Source organism: Malaclemys terrapin, chromosome 1 (assembly GCF_027887155.1).
Source record: "Malaclemys terrapin pileata isolate rMalTer1 chromosome 1, rMalTer1.hap1, whole genome shotgun sequence".
Classification (NCBI taxonomy): Eukaryota; Metazoa; Chordata; order Testudines; family Emydidae; genus Malaclemys; species Malaclemys terrapin.
Window position 1 is genome coordinate 72,813,595 of NC_071505.1, and position 23,424 is coordinate 72,837,018.

The following is a 23,424-nucleotide window of genomic DNA, read 5'->3' on the forward strand; positions in this document are numbered from 1 at the left end:
TACACATCAAATCATCCTTTCTGCTCCTCTTATCTGCTAGTCCTGCTAGCAGGCCAGGGTAAGCATAAGTATCTTATTCTCTTTGAGAATAGGGTGAATGGGCGATGGCACAATGTGAAGCTATGACCTTAGAGAAACCCAGACTTCAAATTGGCATTTAATGTCAGTTACAGCCTTCATTTTGAAGGACTGTTTAACCTTTTCATCTTGAAAAAGTTTGGTTTTAAATGTTTTTAATCTGTTACTTTTTTCCTTGGCACATTTTGCATGTCCACGTTTCATTTTTCATAGCGGTGCTTACTGCATGCCCAGTGTATGCTTCTAACTGATCATAACTTCTAATGTGGTTTGCTAAAAGCGCATACCTTGATGCAGCCATTTTTCTGAATCCATTTTATTCTATGATGATCAGTACCAGTCCAGATTCCGTACATCACTTTTTATTTCTGTTTAAACAGCTTTCATGAATTTTTACATGATAAAAATTCAGAAATAAAACACAAAAACATAGTGAGAGATGTCATTCCACCATATAATTTCTACATATTACAATTTTAGGAACTTTGTTGGTTGCTCCATATATTCTTTACCTGGCACCTTGTGTAAAGAAAGAAATCTATCCATATACTTTATTCTACAAACCATCTCTTCTGTGGTTGAAAACAAGTACACATAGCTGTTTATTGATTCTCCTCTACAAAAAGTGGGCAACGTTCTATCACTAGCTCTAGCTTTTTAGTTCTACTTTGGTTAACGGTAATTGCTAAAAGTTTGTAATGCCCTTATCTCCATATTTGATCATTGATTTAGAAGCAAGCCACAATTAAGATAATGATGGTGTATTCATTTTTTTTTTTTTTTTGCTAAAGATACTTTTTGTTTAAATGATTCAAACACTATGCCAGAGAGTTTAGAAGCCCAGCTAACTTGGGCTTTTCAAGTAGGGAGAGCCTTTTTTTACCTTGAAAATTGATCCTACATCTTCACAATTACCTGCCTTTACCAGTTAGGGAACACTTCATGTGTGTTCTTTTCCATGTTCTTAGAAATGAACTGAATGCCTGTCCTGTTTTACTAAATCCTGTATTTCTTTAATCAGAGCTGGCAATAGCTTTCTTAGGGCAGACCTGCAAAACAGTTTTTTTACCTCCAAAATATTACCTATTCCTGCACACCAGTGTCACATATGCACAGAGCTGACCTGAGGTTTGCAAGGAGGATTAAAGAGATGATTATTTGGAATATACCTCAAATTTAACTGACTAGTTTTACATAAGTATGTGCTGGGATAGGGAAATCTTTGGTCTCAGTTTCCTACTGCAGAAATGGTGCTCAGCTGCTCGTTCCTTTCAACCCTAGTGATCAGTTTATACTTACAAGGAAAATTACTAGAAACCCAGAGCCAGATTGTCAGATGGCATAAATGGATAGAGCCACATTGATGGAAGTGAAGCTATGCCAGTATACACCAGCAGAAGATCTGACCCATGCTTGTCTTAATGAAAGTTGAGATTCTCCTTTACATGTGTAGCTCCTCTGAAAGCTAGGAGTCCTGTGGCTGTTGGCTTCATCGGGTCCAAAACTCAGCTCTGCCTTAATGTATTTGTTATTTACAGATAAACTTACAGACTGATGTTCTAGCTGAGTTTAAATCTTTTTCTCTTAAGGTGAATGACCTAACCAAACCTCTTTTTCCATATTTATATTGGTAATTTAAAGTTTTTTTGAGTAACTTAAATGCATTTTAACTGAAGTTTTAAAGGGCATACTATTCCCTTGATTTTGTTTAAACTAAATTATTTTTAAAACGATTATGTTAGAGCCTCCTTTAAATAGTATATCATGCATTTTTAAAATTCCTTAATAAAAAAATTATCAAGATATTTCTGCTCCTCGCTGGTGTTTATAAGCATCTTTTGGGTGGGCCTGACAGCAACAACATCAAACATGCTGCGGCCCCCTCCTCTGCCCTGCCCCTCTTTTCTGTTTCTCCAGGAACTCTCCTGCCTTCTCTCTCTCTGTATCACTTCCAGCTTGGCTGCTGCTGTTACTGGTGAACACTCTTTTTGCAGGCCCTGGGAAAAGAGTATCCACAGAACAGTGAAGCTAATTATACCCACAGGCCCCCACATCCAGTAAAGCACTTAAGCATGTGCTTAACTAAAGCATTTGAGTGGTTCCATTGAAATAGTGAACTACTGTTAAATACTCAAAATAAACAAATTTTAAAAATAGAGGAAAATAAAAGAATGTTTTTCAGTATCATAATTAGTGAGGGTCACTAGTATCAAGAGTAGGCACCAAACTTTCAAGTGAATATGTAATTTTAACTAATTCATCCAGACATTTCTATCCATATAATTGAAATTTTAGTACTATTTTTTGTTTTCCTTGAGATTGCCTCTTGATGTTCAACTTAGTGATCCTAACCTTGAGAGAGTGAAGGTTAGAGTAGCATTGTTGGTAACATTGTTTCTTTCCATTCTCTGTCTTTCTTGGAATATGCGTTATGGCATCCTATGGTTTACCAGGTGTTTATTGTTCACTACGCGTACAGACATACAGAAAGTGAAAAAGAGCCAGGAGATAGGGAGGGTTTGTCTTTTCTTCAGTGTAAGCTCGAGGTATAACTTGAATGTTGTCCTTAACCCAATTTGCATCCATGTACAAAAATCTCTAGCCCGAATTAAGTGTGTTTTACAATCAAGCCATCTAGTCCATAAGGGGGTATGGGTTGACACCTGAGTGCTGTTGAATCTTGAACTAGTAACTCAGATGCTGGGAGTCCCCTAATGCCTTCCCAAAATTTCCAGCCCAGGTTATTTGTTGTGTCTATCCACCCAGCCTTCAGGCCAGGGGTTATCTGCAGCCAGCATAAATACCCCACTTCAACATTCAGACCCCTGCTTTGCACGGGGCTTTCCACATCATTAGTGTTTGTTCTAGCTCTGCTATCAAATCCCTGAAGCCACTGTACCACCGGGCAATGGACCAGAACTCCAAGTCTGGGGAGACCTCAACAAGCTCACTGCACTACAAGCAGTTCAACTGGGTGTTCTCCAGTGCCCCAAGTACGGAACCCATTTACACCCTGGACAGATCAAAGGCCCCTGGGGAAGTTGACTGAGGATGGAGGACCTTTAGGATGACCCAGAGCCAGGACTGTCGCCTGCCACAGTGAAATTAGGTGAGGTGGAGGCTGATGGTCACCAGTGGATGCCACAGCCACTCCAACTCACCCAGGACTCCAGAGAGGAAACAGAGAAACAGATCAGAGAGAAATGGGACAGGGAGGAAACGGCAGATGAGCCAGTGTTGTCTCAGCCAGGTGAGGACTCAATTCGCCATTGTTGTTATGGTTGGGGAGAAAAGGCATAAGGGGCTCGTCATTGCCTGTGTAGGACCAGTCTCTACTGGAGAATGTTGTGTGGTAGAGGGCAGGCAAATGCTAATTATAGCTTCCCTTCTAGACATGGAAACCACCATTTCCACTTCCCCCTCCCAGCCTCCATCCTTCCCCCCAGGCATTCAGAGGGTGTGCTTCAGCTACTGATGTGTCTGCATTCCTTGATGGGCATGGGAAACCACCATTACTCCCACTCCACCCCTGGGCACCCATTAATGGTGCCTCTACCGTCCCTGCTGGGTGTGACAACTATCATTATGCCTCACCCCTACCCCAGTCTCCAATTCCTCCTCCCCCCTGCATCTACATAGGATCCAAGCTGGATTCCAAGCAGGGAAATTAACAGAGATTTATTGTAAAACCCACTGCTGTATGTGCACAAACCAAGCATTATTAATACAAGTATACAAATGCCCATGAAGGCAGGATTGGCGCTGAGTGCAAGCAATTGCCGGGTGCATATATAGTAGTTTGCACTCTCTCAAGCTGGAACTAGAGGCAGTCCATACCACTGTTCCCAGGATATGTAAAGCACTTATATTGTTGGTATGATCAGAAAACCTGGAAGTTAGCAAAGGAGAGAGTATTGGTTATGGAGCGGAGTGGAGGCCTTGAGATACAGGTTTCAGCTTATACCTTGCTGCGATGCACAAAATTAAAGGGAAGATATTTTCCTTTTTTTTTTTTTTTACCATGGACAGAAGGTTTATATACTGTTTCTCTGCTTTACAGGCCCTTCTGCACAAGTACATATCACCCACCGTTGCAGAAGGTTATTGACTGTCAGTGCCAGGCTACTGAATCAGAAAGCAGAAGGAGGAAGACAAGGGACAGACTGCTGATGGAGATGCATAAGGACTTTGGTGGAAGGTGTCACTGCCTTTTCTTGCTTCAGAGGGGGAAATGCTGGAGCAGGAGTGGCAATTCCAGACTGCAGCTGAGAGGATGCTGAAGAAAAGAGCTCATGATGACCTAGTACATTGCCCATGACCATGCCATGTAAGAGCAAGACACCCAGCAGCAGTGTGAGGAGAGTCAGAAGCAAATGGTCATGTTTCTGAGCATTATGGCCAGCAGGTGACAGAACAACCTGGCCCCTGTACTAGCCCAGGTTCAGCACCAGCCTCATCCTACAACCACACACTCTCCTCCATGATCCCACAAGCTGCAGCTAGTGACCCCAGGATAGGGGGTCCGCCAGTTCCATGGTCAGGTTTACCTTCATCACCCCACCCCCATGTAACAATGGTGGAGTGATGACCACGTGCCCTCTCCATATATGTGACATGGCACAGTGCCACTTGGGTGCATAACACTTGGCTTAAAGCAGAAGGACTGCTAGTGTGATTTATTTTGAATAAAATCTTTCTTTGTTGAATCCTTTGTTTCTGTGAGTGCTTTGGCCGCACTAGAGAGGGAGGGGAACTTAACAACACATTTTTATTCCAGCATCACCATCACAATTAATGCACTTTAAGAGAAATCTTTCCTATGTGGGAACACTGATACAGACCAGCTACCTCTGCTGCTCCTACCCAGCCAGGGGAACTAGGAGCTGGATGGGGGGAAAGGATTGGGCCCCTGGAGCTGCCATCTCTTGCCTCACACCAGCTGCCTCTGCCACCGTAAACCCGGCATGGGGACTAGGATAGCTGGTTGAGAAAAAGCCATGGATCCATTGTTCAAGATTTGGATTTCCAACAGAATGCAGACAATCAACACGTGCGGAAGTGAGGTGCTGCAGTAAGCTGCCAGGTGAACACTACTTCAACCCATATGGCTAGGAGGGACAAAAAATGGTTTCCTGAAATACATCATGGAAGTTTGGAAGGAACGGCTTGGAATAGTGCAGTGCTAAGAACTAAGGGTTATGCCCCCAGAAGGCAAACTCCTTTGCTTGAGTCAGTACTGCAACCATGTGCACACAGTAACTTGAGGATGACTGAGGTAGCCTTTGCCATGTGGGCTCAACCTAGGCTAACACAAGTGTAGTACTTCAAGTATTCTAACTGGAACTAACAATGCAGTGAAGACAAGCCCAGAGCAAGGGAGAATGGAAAGAAATGATACTAGCAAAGCAGTGACGCAAGCTTACTCTTAAGATTAGAAGCTCTGAGATGTCCGTATATCACTGGCTATGACATTATGTAACTGGAAATGCTTCCTGGGCCAAGAAGAATGTTGTTTTCTGCAAATCCTTTCATTGGTTATGTGCATTGCTTACACTTATCTGCTCTTAATAATATGATACTTTGCTATTCCAAAACTTCTTTGTGTGTTGATTAAGGAAGAAAGCAGAAGAAGAATTTTTTTCAGCTGTAGCTTCAGTTTGCCAAGAAGTCCTAAGCAGTTTGCTCTCCTCTGCAGCCAGAATTAATCGTAAAATGTCCTATAATGATAAATCCCCAGAATACAATTAGTGCAAGTTTCATTATTTTGCAAATTGCATCCCAGTAGCTCTTTGTGTCACCCTCACCCCTCGCTATCTGTGCCTGCTTTTCTAATATTTTGTCATATCATGAGTTAGAGTTTTCTGCCCCTTGGCTGCCAGACTAAATGGTCTACCTTGTAAATCGATAGATAAGGTAGGTGAGGTGATGTCTTTTATTGGACTAAGTTCTGTTGGTGAGAGAGACAAGCTTTTGACCCACATTGAGCTCTCTACAATTTGAAAGCTTGTCTCTCTCACCAACAGAAGGTCAAATAAAAGAGATGACCTCACCACCTTGTCTCGCTAATATCCTGGGACCAACACGGCTACAATTACACTCCCTTCAAAATAGGGTTTCAGTGAACCACCAAATAGTGTTATAGCTTTCAGGTAGGTTAGCTATAGCATTCTATGCCCAAATGCAAAACTGTTGAGAAAATATAAAGGTAAATTTTTAAAGCTTTGCATGAGATTTATAGCTGGTGAACTATTAAATCCAGAAGTTTAAACTCTCTTCAGTACTTGGAAATTTTATCTTTAAAAGTCAGGGAATTAATTCCTGCCCTTTGTCTGATCCCCTGCATCAAAAATAAAGGGAATGGTGCTCTCATTCACAGGTGAGTCACTATCTTCGTATAGTTGGACATCAGAAAATTTAATTTAAGTATGTTGGGCCTGATTCTCCATTGCCCCGAATCTTGTATAGTCATTTACACAAGTTCAAAGTGAGAGTCCCACTAGCGTTAACTTTAATCAGCTACATCGGGGGTTCTCAAACTGGGGGTCGTGACCTCTCAGGGGGTTGTGAGGTTATTACGTGTGGGTTGTGAGCTGTCAGCCTCCACCCCCAAACCCTGTTTCACCTGCAGTATTTATTACAGAGTTAAATATAATAAATGTGTTTTAAATATATAACGTGTGGGGGGGGGTCGCACTCAGAGGCTTGCTGTATGAAAAGTTTGAGAACTACTGAGCTACATTGAGGCAAAAGGCATTAACTTGCATCTACACTAGGGAAAAGGTTTTGGTTAGGTCTGGATTAGCTAACTTGTTGGGTAACTGACCTACCCTCGTCCTCTTTTCCTAATATAGACAAATTGCAAGTCAGGGTTCAGGTGCATTAGTGGGCTGGCATAGAGACACTTTTATTGTTCCATTTGTGCTGCACCTGTTCAATGTACCAGAAGAGGACTTTGGTTTCCAGTGCTGTCAATGTAGGATGTTTCATGTTTCACTGTAATAACTTTGGGCTAAATTCAGCCTTCAGATATTCACAGGCAAATCCTACTGAAGTCAATGGGAGTTTGGCCCTTTGTTATTCACAGAAGTAAAATAGTTTCACCAGCATGAAAGTAAAGAAATTAGTCAAATGTAAAATTAAACATGTGTATTATGACATAGGGGTAATAGACATTAAGATTATTTGTTGAAAACCAAAAGCCGTCACAGGAGAGGTCACAGCCAAATTGATAAAGAATCACAGTGCCTCTTTCAGAAATATATGTTATTGCCATTTTTTGCAATTTCGTAATGTTTCATCTTCAAATGTGCGCACACACAAAAAATCTCATTTTAGTAAGTCAGCTAGTTCTCTAAATATATAGTGCTAAAAACAAAGAAACTTCTTCACTCCCCCCTTCTATCCCTGCCCTCCCCCCCCTTTTTTTTTAACAAGGTATAAACCACAGTAAGTTAACTCTGATTTTAAAGAACTGTTGGTGCTTGTGGGGCCAAATACTGGAACTAAGAAGCAGCCCAAATGGCTGGATTGTGCACTTTACAGGAGCTTGGGAAGAATCCTGTCCCCCTGAGGACATGTCACAGCTGCCTCTAAAATATAAGGACTGTGTTAGTCCTGACCACTGGTGCACACGTTCACTGTTCTATAGGGAAGAGTGGCTGGTAGATATGCGTAGTCACAGGTCCACTAGAATGGGACCTGTCTCTGAACCCTGAATACTAGGCAGAGTCACAAGAAGTCCTGGCAAGGCAGAGTCTGACTGTCCACATGACTGCATGTCCCCTAAATAGGGTCCCTAATTCCTGGGCCACTGCAGAATTGCACTGGTTCTGCTGGGTCATCTTCCTTTACAGTCACTGAGGATTTGACCCATTGAGCTTATTTGAATTTAATAGCTCTTACATAAAAATGAATTGATTTTTCTCTTCTATTTCCAAATTGGTGGTGTTATAAGCAAAGGAATGCATGGGTTCCCTCTGGTGGGTGATGTAAAATTCAATTATTGTAACAGTCTCTATCAGTTTGAGTAAAGTGTTGGACATTAATACTCAAGAAAGTCAGGTACTCTAGTCCTGGTGGGGTATCTTTTAGTCAATAATTTATAGTTGGTACACTTTCTGTTTTTCCCCCCTTGATATGCATAAATACATTCACTCTACCAAATATTTTTTCTAAAAAAGAAATAGTGTGTAAACAGAGCCAAGTTAGAAAGAGACTCAGCCATATAAATGTGTAATGTCTAGATAGGAAACTAGATAGAAAAGATACAATTATTTATTTGACTGCATTAAACAGGAATCAGTGTGGCTGACTTGAGCATTAGAGAATTGAAGTGTCTGTTTATGATTAGTAAATGGTCTAAAATGAGTTGTGTGGGTGGATGGATGGATAGATGGATGGATGGATAGATAGAGAAAATGAAAGTAACAAAGAAATACCAATTTGTTTGTAAATGATTAAAGATGATATCCTTCTCCTTTCTTTTCGTTAGAATTTCACCAGCCAAGACATTGACAGTGGTGTTGACAATAAATCTCTGTCTGCAGTATTAGACAATTTGGCAAAATGCAGCTACTATACTGTGTGGTTAACTGCAGACACTGCCTTTGGAAATGGAAACAAGACCAGTGAGATAATACACGTATATACAGATCAAGATAGTATGTAAACATCTCTATTTTAAATTTTCAAATGTACATCCAAGCTTTTCATTATGAAATAGTTCTAGAACTTTTAAAAAGTATTGCATTCTTTGGTATGAAAAGGTTAAAAAGAAGTACTACAGTGAATGCCATTTTAAAAAACTGTTTACCATACTGTAGCATTTATCTTTGCATGGGTTTGATGGTATTTCCTATGCCTAGAATGGGGATAGATCATTCTCATGAACCTTAGCATTAGTATCTGAAGGAGACCTCTTTGTGTCAATAGATTGAGCAGACTCTTAACTCCAAGTTCCAGTTTGAACCTATCACCATTATTTTCTCCACCTTAACTATCAGGATAACCATTATCAATACAAAACCCTACAGTTCAGCCTCTCTTTGGCCCATCTAGTTTTCATGACAATTTGAGAGTAAGCTTAATTATCAAGCAACTAATCTTTAACCCTTCCTAAAGGACATTTTGATCCATTGAGTCTCTTCTCTTTGTAGTGTAGCATCAAAAGCAGTTTTTCTTCTCTGGGCACAAAGAGTGAGAAAATCTGTCTTAAACTATCACAAAGATTTTCTCCCCTTAATAATTAACATTAACTACAAATAGATACGTATATATACATTCAAGATGCTTTGTTTTTGATATCAAAACATAGATGATCAAAGAAAAGCTTGTTTTATTTATAGACACAAAAATAATGTAATAAAACATTGAATACATAATGTTAAAGATTAAGTTGATCTAATAGCAACACTTTGAGTGTTTATTTTTGTTATTAGTTATAAAATATTATGTTATTATTTAGTTATGAAACTAACAGATATATTTATTTTTGCTTATTAATCCATAGTTCCAGATGGCCCTGTTGAAAGTCTGACATATCAAAATGTTTCTTCAACTGCTATAAATGTAAGCTGGCTTCCACCATCCCAGCCAAATGGTATAGTCTTCTTCCTCGTTTCACTAAGTTTATGGGATACACAAACAGACAGTGAGATATTGTCTCTCATTACTTACAATACAAGCATGTTTTTGGATAAGCTGGAGAAGTACACCGATTATATTCTGAAAATCATTCCAGCAACAGTGAAGGGATCTTCTAAAATGCACACTGTGAAACTACACATCAAAACTGAAGAAGATGGTAGGTTTAGGATTTTTTTTAATTCCTAAAGAATTTTATTAACAGCAAATAGCCTTCTAAAAATTTTGATCATTAGGTTGTTTTCTTATGAAATAATGTTACTAATGTACTTGTTAATTTTTTTTGTTAAATTAACTAATAAAGCAACCCACAATAACTGTTGTCATGCAGATTTATTGTAGTGCTTCATTGAGGCCATGAAGTAGAAGTTAGCATTGATAAGAGAACAAAGTTAATTGATATTTAAAGATATTTTCCACCATAATTCACCTTTTTGTGGGATAACTTAGGTTTTTTTCTGTTTGTTTTCTCATTTCTTGTTATAGTCCCTGAATCTTCACCTGTAATCAGAACGTATAAGAATCTTTCATCTACCTCAGTTATGTTGTCCTGGGAGCCTCCTCTCCAACCAAATGGTATCATAATGAGTTATGATTTAAAGTTATATGGACCAGAAAGGAATGATTCTTGGTCTACCTCCAATAATTCTATCATCCTAGAAGATCTTTTACCATTTACACTGTATAGTATTTTTGCTGCTGCAAGAACTATCAGAGGACTTGGTCCCTATGCTACGCTTAACTTTTACACGGATGAGTCAGGTGAGTGATAAATAAAATCTTATCATGCTGTTTGGAAATAAATGTATGAAATAGAGGACCCCAGAGCTGGTGCAGAGATGTAGGGCTTCTACATGGCTGATCCTATCTTGGTTGAGCCTCTAAAATCCTTGGGGCATGGGGCCAGACACACCACTGCTTCTGTAGAAGGCAGGGAGACAAACCTGCAACATCTGGCAGATGAGTTTAGAGGGAATTCTGGGATTTCGTCCTCAGTCCACACTCTGCCTGTAGGTTTTACTGTAGGGGAGGACACACTCTGACCAAAAGGCTATTTAACTCTCACTAGTATGGGCCCATAATAGTTCATTTCTCAAATTACACAAGAAAATAAATTTGAGGTGCCCAAGAATGGTGGCATTCAATGGCTCACAGGAGCCCCTTTTAAAAATTCTGCCACCAAATTGAAAGGAAGCATGTGAGATTTCTCTGCGTTTGGCAGAATTCACCCATTATAGTGCTAAATTATCTTTCCTAGAGATTACTTGTAGCCTTGGGCTCATAAGAATACTTGAAAATCAATTTCTTTTTGCCTTTGGAATGCATCATAATTTGTCAAGTGTTAATTATTTTGGGGGAAAAACAAACAACCCACCCCACCCTCACCTCCAAAAGGAAAATATTCCTTAAAAATACTTACAGACCCTTACAGGGTTTTTTTTCACTCCTTGTTCTATTTCAGATTACATTGCACACTGCCATCCTACTCGATATATATAAAAATGCACAAAGAAGAGGGGGAAAATGTGTGTATATATATGAAAGCTCTAATTTTAATTCTAGTAATCTTAGATGCTACTAGTAACAATAGTAGGTACAATATTTTAGGATACATATGTAATATTTTGATTGTGTACCTTTCAAACTAGACTGATTGAAGTGCTAGATAAGACTTTAGTAAATAGTCTAGAGGCCCTTTGGGATGGAGTATGTGATCTAATAAGTCTCTTTCATACTCTCTGGCGCACTGGAGCAAATTGCCTAGGGAGGTTGTGGAATCTCCATCATTGGATGTTTTTAAGAACAGGTTAGACAAACACTTGTCAGGAATGGTCTAGTTATACTTAGTCTGCCTCAGTGCAGGGGACTGGACTAGTTGACCTAGTGAGGTCCCTTCCAGTCCTACATTTCTATGATTCTATAAGTGCATCTACTCCAGTGGTTCTCAAACTCTTGTATTGGTGACCTTTTCACATAGCAAGCCTCTGAGTGCGACCCCCCCCCTTATAAATTAAAAACACTTTTAAATATAATTAACACCATTATAAATGCTAGAGGTAAAGCGGGGTTTGGGGGGGAGGCTGACAGCTCGTGACCCCCATGTAATAATCTTGCGACCCCCTGAGGGGTCCCAACCCCCAGTTTGAGAACCTCTGATCTACTCTGTTTTTTGCCAAATATTTTCATGCTTCCTTGGTTATGAAAATATGCTTTTGTTTAAATGACAGACAACATGAATAGATTATCCTTTTCCTCACCCTTACTTTCTCCAACAACATGCACCTTTGGTAAATAGAGTTTATAACAGGCAAATGGGGCAAGACTCAGGAGTTGTTGGGAGCTCTTTGTTAAAAGTGTAGCAGTACTAGATTGGTTCGGTTAAGCTCAGACACGAATGCGTAATGAATCTTTATGATCTTTTGCTCCTACAAAGTATTCATATTTGCCTAAAATTAACATCATACATTTAAACTAATGAGCATTTTCTCCCACAGTGCCATTAGCACCTCCTCAGGATTTGGCTATTTTCAACTATACTGCCTACTCTGTGTGGCTAAAATGGAGGCCAAGTCCTCAGCCAAATGGTGCTATTAAGAACTATAGTTTTAAGATTCATGAAAACAAGAGTCATACCATAGTTTATCAGGTATGTTTATAATATTTAGTGGTGTTTTACGTATTTGAAAAAATATATTTTATTTTTCTGGCTATCTGACTCATGTCTCGAAACCAAAAATATGTAAGGCATTTTATATGCCTAGGTATGTCCTGCATTAATCAAAATTATATGAACTCATAACTTAGATGAGGTGATTTTAGTTTCCCCCCTAATGTTTCTTCATAAAAGACACTGATTAAAGATGTTATGGAAATGCATGTATATTGTGGACTAAATCATATTCTTAGATACAGTCCACAGTGAGGGATTGTGTGGAGGTTCACACTCCTTCTCCCTCAGCCATATAATGTCTGTTGTGGGGCCACTCACCACGCAAGGAAATGCATCTGTTATTTCTTTGTATTGCAGTAATCAGTTCCAAACAGGGATCCAGGCTCCATTGTTCTAGACCCTGCACGTATGTGTAATTGAAAAGACAGTTCCTGCCCCAAGGCATTTACAGTCTGCTACTACAACCCATGAAGGAGTGTCCAGGATCCTGTGGAGTTGCGGGGGACATTATGTGGTCCTGATAGAATAGGGACAGAGCAGTTTCTACATCTGTGCACAGGGAATTCCGTTTTGCTTGCCATTATGCAGGACCTGTGAAAGCTCCTCCATTACACATCTGAGAACAGGCCAGATGGAATCCAACAGTAGGCAGAATCTGCATGACAGTTAAATGTGATAGAGACCAGCAGTGGCACTCTGCTGAGATGTTTCTGCCACACACAAAGCTTCCTTCACGTTGTCAGAAGAAGAGTAGTATATGCAAGAGACCAGACTGTGTGGAGTGCAGCAGTGGGACAGGCAGACCAATTTATGCAGAGGGAGACTGCAGCTTGTAGTGGGTTAGCAGTGGTCCCTCCCTCTCTGGGTCAATGGGAGACTACTCCGCCTCACTAGGTCACTGGGAGTCATCCACAATTAGGAAATTAGCAACAGCCAGCCTGTGGCTGTGACCGACTGTCCGGGTAGAGCGGTAGTCAGTTGGGGTCTCTACCCTGCAATCAGGGACAAGGAGCAAACAGTTATGGGTCCCGGCCCGCAGTCAGGGTGGGAGTAGCAAGGAGTCTGTAGTTTGCACCTGTACTCAGGGCCAAGCCCTTAGTCAGGACAGGGCCGTAAGGAGTCTATGGCTCGGGTCCGTATTCAGGGCCGAGCAGCAAGAGGGTTGGACATCTTAGCTCCGGCAGATGGCCGATGAACATAGGCTTCTTGGCCTAAAGAGGAGGGACTGTCACCGCAGGGATGAGGTGGCAAGGGTAGGGGGACGCAGGCCCACCCGACTCCACTGCATCCCAGCCCAGAGCCCTAACAGTGGCAGAGTGGTCTGCCACTGGGTCAGCAGGGAATCCAGCCGCAACACGCTGACCGGGTCTCTGGCAGCAATGCAGCCAGATTAAGGTTGACTGCCCCAAAGCCACTTCCTCCGCTCACTTCAAGTTGAACCTGGATCCACAGGGGGTCCTTCGCTTCATCTGGATAGAAGGCCTATGGTAGTCCCAGCACCTGCTCTGTGGCTTGGTCAGCAGGTGGCTCCAGCAGCTCTGGCCATTCCTTTGCACCGCAGGGGTCCGCTGCAGTCTCACAGCTCAGGGGCAGGCAAAAGGCATCTGGTTCCTTCAGGGGCTGCAGCCCAGCTGAGCTCCAGGACCCGCTTTTTATACTTCCTGTTCCTCCCTCTCACTTCTGGTGGGAGGAGCGAGCACAGCTTGGCTCCGCCCACCAGGGCTCACAGCATGGTCTCCCCCCCCCCCCCCCCCCCGGCTCAGTGGGAGGCCACTCTGCCTCACTACAGAGCTAAGTTGTATAATTAAACATTATTTTGAAAAATCTGCATTTGTTTTCACAGTAGAACTGAACAGCTCTCCCTACTGCTTTTACAGTCCCATGAAGAGATGGCTGTGAGTGCTGCAGGAATAGCTGTTACCAGGGATAGCTTATACTCTTGCCTCTCCTTCCCTGCATGTTTGTACGTCACCCAAAATAGTCTCTTGTCTCAGGTAGGGGAGAAGAAATTACCCCTATCTCTTTATCTCTATTTGCTGGACAAAGGCTGGAGGGACAGGAAGGGCATCGTGCCATAAACAAGCAAAAATGAAAAAGTTAGCCAAAGTGACACTTGAAGCTGGCATCAACCTGTTATATGGAAATCCTTCCCTTCAAGCGAATCTATATCTGAAGAGGTGCTATCAGCGATGGAGGCTGTGCAGATGGAGAGGAGGGTATTTGTTTGTGACAGCAGCTCCCCAGGCTGGCACAGGATGCATATGTGGAGTTAGGCTGCTGGTGTGGTACTTCTGTAATTATAATAATTTCCGTTGACAAACTTTCTTCACAAGCCACAGTGAGGGAGAAAGAGTGGAAAGGAAGGGAATGGGAAAGCAGTGTTTTCAATCAATCAAATAATATCTACTCTATGGTTTGGCTCACTCATGAACATGAATAGGAACTAAACCCTCAAAAACAAGCAGAGGGACAGATAAATGTGATTGCTTGTTGTTATTTGCTATATTTCTACAGAAGCTCTCCATTGTGTCTTTTTCATTTTTTTGTTCTGATATTTTGTCATGTTATTTCTGGCGAGGGTGGTGGGGGGGGAAGGAATCTTGAAAGAGGTACCCTGTTCATACAGAAAAAAATCTGGCTTGTGCACATCTGAAGTAGCACAATAAAGGATTTGACCCTGCTTGGACTATTTTGTGTGACATGGAGACGTGAAGGATGCCAGAGACAAGACTGCAGTACCAAAACTCTCATTAACATCAGTGTGGGGAGTATGAGACCCGGTGTGTTCCAATATGTGGATTTTGTGCTAACAATTGTGCTTTTCTTCTAAGAACGTTTCAGGTTCACAGAGTGACGCAAACCTTGTTGGATTAGAGCCATTCAGCACCTATTTTATCAGTGTCTCTGCTTTTACAAGAGTTGGAAATGGCAATCAGTTCAGTAACATTGTCCAATTCACAACAAAAGAATCAGGTTAGAAACCGTTTTTTTTTTTTTTCATGAACTGCAGCATTGTCTATGCAGATTTCTTTTTATAACTGAACAGCATTCTTCCTTTGCTCTCCAAATGTAATGGAACTCAGAACTATATCATTGTCACAACATGCACTCACCTTCCTATTGTACCTGATAGGTGAGGTCTTTACTTTTCAAGTTCGATGTTAGAAGTCTGAAATTAGAAATATCCTCAATTGAACAGATAGGCATATATGGCTCCTATAAATCTTTCTGTAGCACACAGATAGTAGGAGGAAAATTAGATAAATATCAAACTTTGGAGAATAAAGTTATATTTTAGATCACTGTGAAAGCAACTAAGTTACAGTAATATCACAGGCAGCTGGACAAAGAGATGGGAAATGAATCAGAAGCTACTTTTTAACAAATACAAATGTTTAACATTTTCTGATAACTTATTTAGGGAACAAAGGCAGTCACTAATTAAACATCTTCCTTTGTGATATCTCAGTCTTTCTAACAATTGGGAAGAACTATGCAATATAATTGATTTAATTAATTAACCATTTACTAGCTGCATCTTGTGCTTGACACATATCCTTTGAAGTTACAGAAGCTAGAAAACTGCCTTTTTCCTTTCTAAACAGGGGCACTGAGAAGAAAGCAGAGAAGAGAGGGGAAGAGAGCACAGGCAGGATTTAGCCTGCTAGGAACTGTTTATTTTAAATGACTAGTAGCTATTTAATATATTTTTTTACTAGTAACAAATGTTTATCATGTTGTTAAAAGTGATAAAATGATAACATGAAAAACTGAAAATTCTCTAAAGCTATAGGGCCAGATCTCAGGGTGCTGACAAACTATACGGAGCTCAACTCAAAGCATTTGAGCAAAGATAGTTTATAGCCTCTGTAAAGGCTGCTGCTGCTGCTGGGCCAACTCAGGGTATCCCTCAGGCTGCCCTAGTTACACTGGCAGCAAACAGCCACGGAGCGTCAGGATTTAGGGGCCTCCTTTTCCTTTTGCTTTTCTATTCTAGCACCAGAAAGGAGGATAAGCCCCTACATTGGCTGTACAGCCCTGGAAGTTCACTCTGGTGCTGGCATCCGAGCCATGGTGTTAGACAGCTCTTGACTAGTTAGAAGGCCGAATTTCTGAATGCCATTTTATAACAGGTTTTTCATGTACTTCTGTACCAGATCTGGACTGGCTACAGAGCTTGCTTATACAGACCAGATGTGTTGACTAAAAGATCTTTTAATGCTCTGCCTGGCATGGCTGAAGTTTTACACACTCTGCCACCTGGTGGCTGAACCATATAATAAAGTTTAGTATTCCCTTAGATCATTGATGGGCAATCTGCAGCCCATCACAGTAATGTGATTGCGAGCTGTGAGACATTTTGCTGACATTGACCATCTGCAGGCACGGCCCTCGCAGTTCCCAGTGGCTGTGGTTCGCCATTCCCGGCCAATGGGAGCTTTGGAAAGCGATGGGTTGCAGGGACGCGCTGGCCGCCGCTTCCCACAGCTCCCATTGGCCAGGAACAGAGAACTGCAGCCACTAGGAGCTGCAGGGGGCCATACCTGCAAACGGCTAACGTCAGCAAAATGTCTCACGGCCCACAATCAGATTACCCTGATGGGCCGCAGGTTACCCACCACTGCCTTAGATCACCTCCTTTAAGTTCTACATTCCTACCATTTACAATATTTACACTATCATGCTATCTTTGAATTTCAGTACATATCAATCTGTTAAATGTCTCTCGTTTTCTAATTACATGATCCGAACGCATAGCAGCTTGATCATCTGAGCCACAGGACTGGCTGTGGTTATTGGAATCCTTGAGTCATCTTCTTGTTCTGCAACAGCCATCTGTAGAGTTTGCTCGGCTGATTGTTCTTTCTGAGGATTAAACTGTAGATGTCGACAGTTTCTGTTGAACTGTCCACTGTCACGCTCAATCACATATGATCTGGGCATTGAATTCTTTTTCTTTATGATAGCTGGAGTTGTCCATCCTTTTTCTCCGTCCAGTTTGACACGAACATGGTCACCAGATTCTAGACCTGGGAAATGTCTGTTATAAAAGTGTTCATAAGCTCTTTTCACCTTTTTATCTGATCTGACTACTCTCTTTATGTCTGGCCACTTTGGAAATAGGTTCTTTTCCAGAGCTGGAACAATAGTTCTGAGTTGCCTTTTGAGTTGTGCTGGACTATGTCAGTAGCCGCTATTGGTGTTGATCTGTAACTCAGAAGAGCAAGGAATGGATCTTCCTGCTGTAGGATTTTCTTGGCTCTCTCAGCTTCTCCATTTGCTTGTAGGTAATGTGGACTGCTAGTAATATGATCAAAATCATATTTCATTTGGAATTACTTAAATTCTGCTGTAGTTAATTGTGGTCCATTGTCCATCACTAGTTGTTCTGGAATACTGAAGTGAGCCAAAAGTATATTTCAGTTTCTTGATAACACTGCAACTTGGTATGTCTTTCAAGTACATTATTTCTGTATACCTAGAAAAGGCGTCCACGATGCTGAGGTAATGGTGTCCTCTGAATTCACATAACTTTTCAGCTAGTCTCTTCCAAGATCTGTCCGGTAGAGAAGGTGTTATTAAAGGTCCTTTGTGTTGTGTTGGCCTGTTAGTTCTGCGGTATTCACATGCAGATACAGTATTCTTTATGTCCTTGCTGATGCCTGGCCACCACACTGACTGCTTCACCTGTTCACAGCATTTTGTTAATCCTTGATGTCCTTTGTGGGTGAGGTTTAGTATTTCTGCTCTCATTTAGTTTGGAATTATGATGCAATTGTCTTTAATCTTGAGTCCATTTGACTCACATAATTGTCCATGCACTGCAAAGTAACCTCTTGTCACTTCCTTAGTGTCCTTTAAATATGGGGGCCAATCACCTCCGTGTAACTTAGAACATCCTGAAGTTGCGTGTCTGTCAAAGTTGCTTTTTGTAGCTGTTGTAGTCTCTCTTCTGACACTGGTTTGTATCATTTTCCACACCTTTACATCATCTTCGAACTGTCTGCTACTAAAAGACTTTTTCCAGGTGCATATTTAGCATTTGGATTAAATCACATTAACCTAAGCAATAGACATTGTTATCTCAGTGGTGCTTGATCCAAGTCTTTCCCACTGATGAGGGTTACATGTAGTTTATGGTCTGTTATCAGCATAAACAAATCCAATCCACAAAGATACCTGTAAAAGTTCTCACATGCCCATATGCTTGCCAGGCACTCCTTTTCAATCTGTGCATATCGTTTTCTGCTTCTGTGAGTGTGAGAGAAAAACAAAGCTGGCTTCCACTAAATTCCATGTTGTTGAAACAATGTACCACGTAGGGCCATAGTTAATTGCATCCTCGCTGACCATTATGGATTTGTGCATATCATAGTACTTGAGACCTGGAGCTGTTGAGATAATTTCTATTACCTTTTTATAGGCAATTTCTTGATATGGCCCCCATAGCCAAGTTATGTTGGACTTCAGTTCATTCAGTGGTTTTGTCACTGTAGAATGGACTTGTGGATACCCAACCAAGGTAATTTACCATCCCTGGTATATGTCTTAGTTCTGGAACATTTGTTGGTGCATTCAGTTAATTGCTTTTATTTTCTTGGGGCTAGGACTGATTCCATCTTTGTTTATTGTCTGCCCCAAGAGCTCGATTTGGTGTAGACAGAAAATGCATTTTTCCTTGTTTAGCTTCAGTTCAGACTGACTGACGAGGACTTTGTTGAGGGTTTTATTGTATTCTTCCATGGAACATCCATATATAAAAATATCATGCACTAAGACTACAACTCCATTTGTATTTGTTAACAGTTCTGCCTTCTTTCTTTGGAAAATTTCAGGTGCATTGGTAATCCCAAAAGGTAATCTTTGAAAGCAGAATCTCTCAAAGAGTGTGATAAATGTTAGTTTAGCACTTTCTTTGGCTAAAGGAGTTTGCCAGAATCTGCTCGAGACATCAAACTCAGATAATACTGTAGCTCTTTTCACTTTCGGGAGGGAAGTCATCCAGTTTTGAGAGGATATATTTTTTTCTTACAACTGCTCCATTAAGTCTTTTAAGATCCACACAGATTGTATTTTCCATTTTTCTTTATAACTGGTACTATTCAGACACACATGCTGTTGGCTTAGACCTTTTCTCGATTACGCCAGTCTTCTCCATTCTCTATAACTCAGTTTTCCCTTTATGAAGTAATGGGAGAGGAATCCTGTACGATATATGTACACTATATGGTTGAGCATTGTCTCAAGGTTTTTTTTTATACTGCATCTCGTTTCAACAGTCCAATATCACCAAATATTCCATTGAGTTCTTCCACCTCCCTCACTAGGCTCATCATGGCTGCCACGTTGTGGCTGAGAAGGCAGCTGGTCTGTGGTTCTTTGATCAAATACATTCTGAATGCAAAGATTTTGTCTTTGTAAGTTGTTTTTGTAGTGAACTGGCCCATGCAATACAGAATTCCTCTGTGGATAGTCAGAGCTGTGTCAGGTGACTTCAGCTCTCGGAGGAGTTGAAGGTGATTGTAAGTCCCTTATGAGATAACTGTGAGCTCCTGAGTTACTTTTAAAGTCAATAGTCTTGTTATGAATATTCAGTCATCATAAGTGATAGATCCCAGAAATGGCTCTTGATTCTTTGTAATATGAGTCAACTCCCTGACTGCTTTGGTACAGCAAACAGCTGCACAATGTCCATATTTCATGCATTTATTACACTATGTGCCTCTGGCTGGACATGCATCATCTCTTGGGACATGACTGTTTCTACATCGTGTGCATGTAGGCTGGAATTTGTCCCTTTTAACCTGGGAGTTGTCTCTCTTTGCCTTAGGGATCTTATGGTAATGACTTTTAGCACTTGTGTGGCATTTTTTAACAGCTTCTTGTTTTTCAAGTTTGTCAAGTTGCTGTTGATTTTGGTCTCACCAGCTCAGACTGCTTTGCTTTCTGTATAACTGTGGCTAGAGTTAAATATCTTTTCAATTATATCTGCTGTGAAAGGGTTTTGTCTGTTAACCCAATAACCAGCCTGTCGCTGATATCTTTGTTTTGCATTCCCCAAAGCACGGTTTTCAGCCAATGCATGCAGAGCTTATAAAGCTTTTGATATTTTCCTGTTTCTTGAATTCTTGAGATGAAAACATGCTCTGTCATAAAACCTATTTCTCTGAGAGACAAAGTATGCATCGAACATAGCCAGAACCCTTTCATAGTCATATTTGTGACTGTATTCAGTAAATTCAAAGGATGTAAGGATATGTTCTGCTTGCTTCACCATAGCATAAATTAAAGAAGATACCTGTATATCTCCAGTTTCTTTGTGGAGTTTGTTTGCAGTTTGAAATCTTACAAAATACTGTTTCTAGTTTGACCGTTGTGAAGATTTGTCAAAGCTGAAGTTCTCTGGAGCAGTGAAGAGTTGCATATGTATGAAATCCTGCAATCTTTGTTGCTTTGTTCCTTCTGTCTGCAACCTTTGTTGCTTTGTTCCTTCTGTTTACAACTTCTGTTGCTGTTTTCCTTCTGTTTCTGTTCTTAGTTTATTCCTGACTCCATGTCATGTATTTCTGTATCAAATATGGACTGGCTAGAGAGCTTGCTTACACACACCAGATATGTTCACTATAAGATCATTTAACGCTCTGCCAGGTATGGCTGAGGTTCGTTTAAATAAGGTATCTTACACACAGTGCCAACTAGTGGCTGTACAGTATCATACAGTTTAGCATCTGTTACAGTCTATATTTTTAGCAGCTGCATGTCCCACCATCCTTACAGTAGGATTTTGTCTTGTCCAGCAGCTACAGAGGTAGTCGTCAAAGCTGTCTCTTTTGGTCAGTGACCTCATAGCCTCTCTCACATCCCTCCTTTCAGAAGGCTGCCTCCACTAGATGACACATTGCCCTTAGAGTGGGACCAAGTAATTTTAAAATTCTTTCTTCATATTTTCTGCTGGGCTCATGGGGCCCCTCCCCTTTTCAGCCATTTTTGGCCACTGAATCTAAGGGCTGGTCTACAGTTGAAAGTTATTGTAGAATAAGTTAGGGTGTGAATTTAAAGTGGACTAACTTTTCCTGAATGACTCTATGTGTAGGCACTCGTATTCTGAAATAAGAGTGCCATATTCCAAATGAGCCTATTCCATTTAAACTAATTTGGAATAAGGCACACACAATCTGGAATAACCTACATTTTATTTCCACTGTTTTTGGAGCACCTCTGCCCCACTGGAGCTCTCCCATGCTTCAGCAAAAAAGTTTTTTTTTAAATCTCCCCCAGTTCTATGTTCTCAATTGAGTAGCCTGACCTTTTATCAGCTCTTGCCATCTAGTTTAATTTTTCTGTGACTCTCCTCTGAGCAGATCCCTCACAGCCACACATCTGCTCCTATGAGACCAGTCCTCGTGTCTCAGTTTTCCCCATCTGCTCCGTGTTGCAGTTTGGCTTTTATGGACTTGGCCACACCAAGTTCCTGCTTCTTCCAGCATGTTCCTGTGTCATGGAGGTGTTCGATATCAGGATTGCAGACAAGCAACATAAAAAGATACTGCAGTCCATAAGTGCTACCTTGTGTATAGAGTCCCACTAAGTCTTTGAAACACAGGGACCGGTCAGTGCATTCCCCTTATCCTTGCCTGGATGCTACTATAAACTACCCTGGGGTCTGAGATGACATAAAACTAGCCCCAGAATTGAGAAGCCACAAACATCTCTTTTGCATCTCCCTCACCCAGGTGCACTCAGCACTAACTGGGTAAAGGATTCATCCTTTTGCCTTTATTAAAAATACAAAGTGATCTCCTTTCTTCTGTAGATGCTACTTTTGAAAGGAGTACTCTTCAAACTCTGGAGAGAAATATATGTATTTTTAAAAAGATCCATTTTCCTCTGTACCTGTAGTAATTAGTATGTTTCCCTCTATTTCTGGGACATTGATGCTAGTCAGTTCCCTACTGTATGGATTACTGGACATCGCTTCACTAGAGAGAGAAAAAAACAACACCTTTTCCTGTCGATTCTTTTCTCTTAGTTAGTACATCCCACAATCTGACTTTCCCTCAGAAAATTTAATCAGCTGTTCCATACCTTGGAGCCAGTTGTTTGTTTTCATGTTAAATATATAATACTGGTTTTACCTATGAAATTTGATGAGCTGCCCAGAAAGCTTTACAAGAATTCATCTTCTGGGGAAAGCAAATGGGTGGGACCAATAAAGTGACAGCTTTGAAGACTCCTCCAAAACTCCTGGGCAGGACACAACACTACTGTAGGGATTACCAGCCATAGGGTACAGTAAATGAGAGAAGGAAAGCTAAAGGGTAAGTAAAATTTTCTTTTGTAGTGTATCTGTTTCACATTACTGTATATGTTCCACTGTGCTGCTGATTAGAAACAATGGGGGAAATGTGGGTGTAGATGGGAGAGAGAAGGGAAAATGGAAGTTGGAGCATATTGTTAGTTTTAGGAAATATAATGTACTATCACTCTTTTCATTTCAAGCACTGCTTCAGTAATGTTAATAATTACTGAAAATAAAGCTTCTATAAAATATAGTCAGGGACATCTCTTCATTTAAAACACTTCTAGCCCTGTGTTCTCATTACAGTATTAATTTATCTGGCATTGGAATGCATGACCCTTATTATAAACATTATGCCTACATCTCTGATTATACTATAATGTGATTACCCTTTTGATTGTTTGGAACTGTTAACCTTTGGTGCATATGTATCTTTTAAGCTCCAGATGTTGTCCAGAATGTTCAGTGTACTGCAACAAGTTGGCAGTCAATTCTAGTACACTGGGACCCACCTTCTAAGTCAAATGGAGTGATTACACATTACATCATAATATTTGAAAGGAATTCTACAAACATTTCTTCTTATGATAAGGTGCATACTTTCAGAGATCTGCTATCAAATATTTCTTACCAATTTAAAATAAAAGCTGCAACATCTGCTGGTGAAGGAAAAGAACAGATATGCAATGCCAGCACATTTCCAGAAAAAGGTAACAATTTTTGGATTTAAAAT

The 23,424-nt window shown here is 40.8% G+C and overlaps 1 protein-coding gene across 1 annotated transcript in view; it reads left to right on the forward strand.

Moving 5' to 3' along the window:
* The window catches only part of PTPRQ (protein tyrosine phosphatase receptor type Q), a 199,396-nt gene that overhangs the window by 103,686 nt on the left and 72,286 nt on the right, over positions 1 to 23,424 (forward strand). The window contains exons 37-42 of the mRNA XM_054027278.1: positions 8,570 to 8,738; positions 9,587 to 9,880; positions 10,207 to 10,482; positions 12,216 to 12,367; positions 15,223 to 15,364; positions 23,132 to 23,401. Of these exons, the coding sequence (XP_053883253.1) occupies positions 8,570 to 8,738; positions 9,587 to 9,880; positions 10,207 to 10,482; positions 12,216 to 12,367; positions 15,223 to 15,364; positions 23,132 to 23,401 (1,303 nt within the window). The remainder of the gene's footprint in view (positions 1 to 8,569; positions 8,739 to 9,586; positions 9,881 to 10,206; positions 10,483 to 12,215; positions 12,368 to 15,222; positions 15,365 to 23,131; positions 23,402 to 23,424) is intronic.